This window comes from Rattus norvegicus, chromosome 1, assembly GCF_036323735.1.
Source record: "Rattus norvegicus strain BN/NHsdMcwi chromosome 1, GRCr8, whole genome shotgun sequence".
Classification (NCBI taxonomy): domain Eukaryota; kingdom Metazoa; phylum Chordata; class Mammalia; order Rodentia; family Muridae; genus Rattus; species Rattus norvegicus.
In genome coordinates, this window is record NC_086019.1 from 91,036,441 (window position 1) to 91,043,873 (window position 7,433).

At 41.3% G+C, this 7,433-nt stretch overlaps 1 protein-coding gene across 1 annotated transcript in view; it reads right to left on the reverse strand.

Annotated features, from left to right (window-relative positions):
- The window catches only part of Cyp2b21 (cytochrome P450, family 2, subfamily b, polypeptide 21), a 28,972-nt gene extending 22,660 nt beyond the window's left edge, over positions 1 to 6,312 (reverse strand). The window contains 2 exon segments of the mRNA NM_198733.1: positions 22 to 184; positions 6,134 to 6,312. Of these exon segments, the coding sequence (NP_942028.1) occupies positions 22 to 184; positions 6,134 to 6,304 (334 nt within the window). The 5' untranslated portion in view covers positions 6,305 to 6,312.
- Between the last annotated feature and the right edge of the window lie 1,121 nt (positions 6,313 to 7,433).

Sequence of the window (7,433 nt, forward strand, 5' to 3'; positions counted from 1 at the left end):
CCACATTGTCCCATATCTCACCATAGTCCTGTATAATTGGCTGAACCACAGCAACTGTTCCCCGGCCAGAGAAAGCCTCAGCATGGTCCACCAGAGCTTCCCTTATGGTCTCGGTCCCATACAGCATGACTATGGGCCTTGGTCCCAAGTGCACTGTAACCACATCTCCATATTTGTCACGAAGCTGCCAAGTGTAAGGATACCAAAATTGTGGCTACTCAGAACAGATATTGTTGTTGAATTTTTAAAACATTTAGAAACAGATTGGTAAAAAGCCTCTCCTGGCAACCCTTCCTCTTCTAAGGACCTAAGAGTTAAGGGTTATTTCACCACTGGGTCTGTGTTGATTAATAGGATGCCCTAGTCAGATCACTGCCACACCAGTACTACTGTTGAGTAGGGGAGTAAAGGCAACACATGCCTGAAATCCAACCACATGGAAGATAGAGGCCAGAGAATCAGTAAAATCATCCTTTGCTACACATCTAGTTGGAGGCCAGCCTGGGCCACAGGTGACCCTATCATATATATATATATATATATATATATATATATATATATATATATATATATATGTGTGTGTGTGTGTGTGTGTGTGTGTGTGTGTGTGTGTGTGTGTGTGTGTGTGTGTTTGTGTGTGTGTATGTGTGTTTGTGTGTGTGTATGTGTGTGTGTGTGAAGATGGAGATGGAGACAGAGACAGACATAGATTAGATAGATAGATGATAGATATTAACAGATGGATGGATGAATAAATACACAGATGATGGATAAACAAATACAGACAGATAATTGATAGAGACAGGTTGTTGCTAGATAGATGATAGTTACATGACTAACACATAAATGATAGATGATAGATGATAGATGATAGATAATAGATAGATAGATTAATAGATAGGTACCATTTTTAAATATAATAATGGGGGCTCTTCAATTAAGAGCACTTTCTGCACAGTCATGATGACCAGAGGTTGGATCCGAGCATCAATCTAACAAACCAGGGTCTTCATATGTGCCTATGACCTGCGATTAAGGTATTGGTGGATGAATGTAGAAGATTGCTGGGACTTGCCAAGGGACCCTGCTTCAAAGGACTAGGCAGAGTGATAGAAGAGGACACATGGCTCCATCCTATGCCCTCTGCCTCATGAATAGGTGTGTGCACACAATTAAAAATATATTAACACATATATGTATACATACATACATACATACATACATACATACATACATACTTAGTTACAGTTATGGTTATTTTAAAATGGTAGGCACCTTCCTCTGCAAACTCCTTGCTGCTTTCCCTGCTTCTGTTCTAACATCTGTAAGAAAAGTTTGACCATAACCCATGCCAGAGCATTCACTAAAGGCACGTGGTATTTAATATCCTTAATCTTCCTCAAGCCCTGAATAGTATCACTGCCTCTAAAAATAAGATCAAAGTCTACCATGTTTCACACAGCCCCTATCTGTTCTCCTACTGCTCCATTCCCAGAGTGTTCCTCACTGACACAAGGCCCATGTGGCTCCCTGACCCTGCTCCTCTTCAGGTTCTTTCAGCAATACTGTCTTTCTCTGATAACACCACCTGTATCTCTCAGAGTGTCTGTTCACAGACATGGGAAGATGCCCTGCCCTCAACTCCCTTCACTTTCTAAAGTAGCACATTGCTTATTTTATTCACTATTCCTTTCTGTCTGCTTACAACTGTTTATCACGCCCAGGTTAACGTCCCACTGGCATTGTGAACTTTTATGCCTCTGAGGTGCCACAGTTTGAATGTTCTCCAGGACATGGGAAACAAATAACTTATCGATGAGTTGTAAAATGAGTGAATGTATGGATCAAGGCAGGTATCATTTGATAAAAACTGATCATCATGCATCCTAGTTGTCACCAGAAGAGGGAAGACTTGAAACTCAAGAATAATCCCACAGTTCTATGACTTTGACAGGACAGAGAACTATTGGCATCACCCCTCCTCCTCACTGTCAGGACATGCACATATGTTCTATTTATGTTCTCAAAATATATGTGGTATCCTGTGTAACTATATGGTCATAAAAGGCCTGGAAGATGTCTATAAATTCTCAAAATAATTTTGCAAGTTGTTTTTTAGACAGGATCTCTTGTACCCTTGGGTGAGCTCGAGTTCTGTAGACCTTGAACTCTTTGTCCTTCTGCTTCCACTTCCCAAGTTCTGGGATTACGTGTGTGTGCCATTAGACCTGGCAACTACTCAAAAGTTTATATAAATTTCTATGTGAATATTTAAAAACAAAGTTGCCTGCACTTTCAACCAGATTCTGAAAAGATTTAGTGACATCTCCATCATTCAGTAGGCTTATGCCAGGAGTGTTTCAGAGACTTGGACCTTCAGACCTCTACCTGCTAGATTTCAGCCTCTCCTCTCACCATCTGTGTACCTGTACAGATGAACCTTCCCTGAGTAAAACCTCATTCTTTATCTCTATTTACTTTCCAAATGCTTGAGACTGGAAAAATTTTAAAGAACAAAGATTTCTTCCTTATGGTTCTTGAGACTGGAGATTTCCAGGTCATTATTGATGCATTTGCAAGGTCTTTTTTCCCATGCCATTCATGTTTAAAAAAAAAGATGAAGAAATGAAGCTGAGAAGGAGGGAGCTGAACTCACTTTGATAGCAAACCCACTTTTGTGACAGATACATTAATGCATTTGTGAGGCAGATCTCAGAAGAAGAAAAAAGGAAACAAGAGTGATCGTTGGGAAAATGTTTCTTACATTGTGTAAAGGTGTGACTCTGTATTTTCGATTGTTAATTATGTACCAGCAGAGAGCTAAATATTGGCAGGATTCTGGTATTGTCATTTCTATGGTCCACCACTGGGTTTTCTATTTTATAAAAATTCATCCTTCCTCACCTACCTAAAGGCAATCTAGAATGGGATCAGAGGTTGTCTTGCTGCCAGTCAGTTGTAATAAAGAAATTACTGGTTGTTATTTTTGGTAGGGCAGGGAGTATTTGGGGACAATTTTCAGTTAGGAAGGATGAGACAGCCGAGGAAAGCATAACAGGAGATTCAGAGAGTAGACACATAAAGCAACAGACAAGGGGTGTAGTGGTGAGAAAGATATAGCGCTCACCAGTGGCAGGCCATAGACAAGATACTATAGTTAAGTTAGTGAAGATAGCTAAGAGACAGCCCTAGCTAAAGGCCCAAGCTTTAAACTACATTAGAAGCCTCTGTGTCCTTACTTATACAGAACATGGATCCTACAAAATGATGCCAAGATGATGATGGTAAGACAAAGAACAGACCAGAACAAAAGGGGGTGGGGAAGAATGTTTTGAAGGTACCTCCTCTAGGGATTGAGGATATGTTCAGTTGGCAGATTGCTTGTCTGGCATGACTGAAACCCCAAGTTTCCTCCCTTATACCCTATAACAGGATATGATGCATGAGTATAAATAGCTTTAAAAATGTCTTTTAAAAACACTACTGAAATAATCCCCCATGCATAATAGAATTTATTTATTAAAAAATTAAAGTGTTAATCTGAAACTATAGAAACTTCATGGTTTTAGTTCTAACATTGACAGTTGAGGCTAAAGCTTGTCTTTGCTTCTCTACTACTAGCCAAAATAATGTCATCATTAAGACCTCAACCTTTATAACAGACACATCATGATTTCATGATTAAAGCCCACACAACCATCTTAGATCAACACAGCTGCTTAATGGAATGGATCTAAGCCACCATGGAAGCCTCCAGAAAACATTCCAGAGGGCTCATCAGCATGTGGGTATGAAATCAAGCCAAATATCATGGAGCTGACATGGCCTTTAGCAGCTGTGTTTGAGTCAGGCTGCAGGTTCGTGCAGACTATACTTGAGAAAACCAAGCTGTCTTGGTAAAGCTTCTTTGGGGCTTTACCATTGGACATGACCACCAGTTGGTATCCAGAGCCACCTGTTTTGAGCAGCTAACCTTTTCTTCTTGCCTTTTCTGTGTGTTATGATGTTAAAATAGTTTAACTATCTTCCATGGGTTCATATGCCGGAGGCTCAGTTCCCAGAGTAGTTGTGTAGAGACGTGGTTGAACCTTCAAGTGCTGGAGCCTAGTGAGAGGCATTGGGTCTTCAGGGTAGATCCACAAAATACCTTAATACTGAACAAGCAGAGAGGACTGGATCCTTGGAGAATTGATTGTTATAAAACAAGACCATTCCACATGATTAGCCTCTTCTGCATGTGACTCACTTTAGAGGACTCCTCACCAGAGTCTGGAAAAATCAACTGCTTGATCTCAGACTGCCAAACTGCACAATTAGGAGCAGGATGAACTTTTAATTTAAAAAGACTTTTATGATAGCAACAGAAAACAGTTAAAGACACCAGGAGACTTGATCTTGCCTGTTTAGTTGAGTCACTCCAGTTCTTACCATTTTTGGCTTCAGTCAAGCGGGCTCATCCCCATCACCTGAAAATTCGACACCTGCCTCATTCCTATTACATCATAACATCATGCACCTGGCTTCACCTTTATACCAACTGATGCTCAAGAATGGCTTCTTTTTAATACTCACCTTCATTTAAGGAAGTGTTTGTGGTTCTGGCAAGTCCTGCTGGTTATGTAAGTCTGTATCAATTCTCAAGTGACCTTAAAACTCCTAATGCTTTGCTTTTATCCAATATCACCAGGTTAACAAGTAACTTGACTGATAATTTTTTTAATTTTGTTCTATATCTGCAACCAGACTCTCAGCTCCTGTGGGCCAAGGAATGCAGCTTAGTTCTCTGACACAGCTACATACTTACAACATGGATTTGAACAGTTGTTTAAAGCTTCCTGTAAGGGGTTGGGGATTTAGCTCAGCGGTAGAGCGCTTGCCTAGGAAGCGCAAGGCCCTGGGTTCGGTCCCCAGCTCCGGAAAAAAAAAGATATGTGTAGCCACTTAAAGCTTCCTGTAGAAAGTAGCAGTTTCCTTTTCACTACACATTGCCTAGCTTCTGGGAACCTTGTTTGCTTATGACATTCTGAATGTCTCTACAAGGAAAAGATGCAATACATCATGCTATCATGACACGATATCCCCAGCGCTCATCCTAAGTCTATGGGAAGTTAGAGTGCTTGGGGAGGGTTCTACTTTCTTCAGTGGTACAGCTGCTCATAAGTCACTCATATTCTAATAAATAGTCCCCTCATGCATACTCATTCAAGTAACCATAATTGCTTCCCAGAAGGAAGGAACTTCAAAAGAACAGGTAGACATGAGAATGAGAAAGGAAGGAATTAGATTTTCAGAGAACATTTTTTAAAATAAATTAAATAGAATGTTAGCTTGACATTTCCAACACGTAGGAAGCACATTTTTAAAACAGTTGTGGCCAGAAGTTCCCCACATCAGTCATTCCAGCACATGAGATGTTAGGTCAAGTGGATCATTAGCCTCCAAATAGTGGGATGACCTTATCTCAAAAACTAATTTTAGAAATGAATACACCATTGATCCAGGAGGGTGATTTATTAAAAACCAAGGGGTAGAAGGACATTGGGATTGTTGCCACTGTATCAGCTCCTCAATGGAAGGTGGGGGCATGGATGTTTATTGATTATTAATGAGTAAGTGCTAATTAAACATGAAATCCCACTTATGAAGACTAGTAAAGATGCCAGGACCAGCTGCTTGGATGGGGCACACTATTTATAACCGATTAGCCCTACCCACCCACCTACCTAACCACCTAACCTCCTGCCTTGCCTCTCTTTGTCCTGGAACACCTCAGGCTAATCTCTTTTGTTGGCAGAGCAAACCTTGTTTGTTGATGCCTCTGATATTTTTCTTTCTCTTCTGGAACAGATAAGCCCCACAAAGTGAGATCTGCATGCTTACACATCAAAACCTCAATAACTCTATACCTCTCACATTCCAAGCACAGTTCCCCCCTCACAATTCCGACACAGGAAAACTCAATTGTCAGTCTCAGCATGGGTCAGCATCCATCACCATTCTGCATCTCACCCTCCCCTCCGCAACCTTCCCTTCTGAACCTATACCCTAGAAGGAGTCCCTTGCTCTTCTGCTAAGTGACCTCCAAAGACAAAAGCAGGGGGAAGCCCACATTAAGGCCTCATATAGTTCTCACCTGAATAAAAGACTTGAGGAGACCTCTTCTGTCCATTTGCAAAACGTTCCCCAAGAGGGGCAGGGGACAGGGTCCTGGTGGAAGATGGCCATATCCGTTTCCCTGGCCCCTGATCAAGAGTAGCAAGAAGCCTGTGAAAAGAGCAAAAAGGAGCAGGACACTGGGATCCATGGTCCTGGACTAAACACTGTCCACCTCACTGCACACTCCAGCAGAATCTTTTATGCTGAACCAGTCTGACCATTCACTTATGCAACTTCAGCTATTCCACACCCTGTCTCTCATTGTCCAGGTGTGTGAATAGCATACTTCCTGTTTGGGCTGCTGGTGACCTGCTCACTAAATATACTATTACCCCCACACCGTCATTGTCAAGGACACCTTCAAATAGATACACAGGACAAAAGGACATTGGGAATGATGTCTCTTGGTTTCTGGGAATGGGTGTGTGCTTTTCTGCTCAACTTTGTTTATTTACTCAGACATGCATCTGTGTGTGTGATGCATATGTGAAGGACATTTCAAATTTGGATGTGCACGTGTGTACTTCTGTGTTCCTCTAGATATGTTTGCATGTGCACATGTGTTTCTAGGTTGGCTGATTTTTAAGACAAAGTTTCTCTGTGTATCCATAGCTGTCCTGTAACTTGCTCTATAGACTATTCTGGCTTCAAACTCAAAGAACCTCCTGCCTTTGCTTTGGGAATGTTGTGATTAAACATATATGTGCATGTCTATTCTTCCAATGTCAAGCTACTCTGTATATTCATAGTTTCATGTGGGGTCTGAATGACAGGAATGGAGTTACATGTTACTATGTGAGTCTCAATGTACTTGGACAAAGCCCAACCCCAGTACAGATGTGATAGTTCTAGAGTCCCCATTTCACTCTCTAGCTTGTGACAGCCACAGATGAGAGCTGTGGTGGTTTGAATAGGTATGTCCTTCATGTATTTGAATGCTTGGCCCACAAGGACTGACACTGTTAATCGATGTGGCCTTATTACATGAGGTATGGATTTGTTAGAGGAAGCATGCCACTGTAGAGTTGGGGTGTGAGATCATATATGCTCAAACCCCACCTAGTGTAGAAGCCAGGCCCTTCTCTTGCCTTTAAACCAACATATAGAACTTTAGCTACTTCTTCAGCACCAAATCTTCCTGGACCCTGTCATTTTGCCCATAGAATACACTCTCCTACAACAGTGACATCAATCCATTCAGAATGCCATGGTTATAATGTGAAATATTTCCCATGACTCTATGTGTTTGAACTATTGATCTCTAAGCAACAGTATTC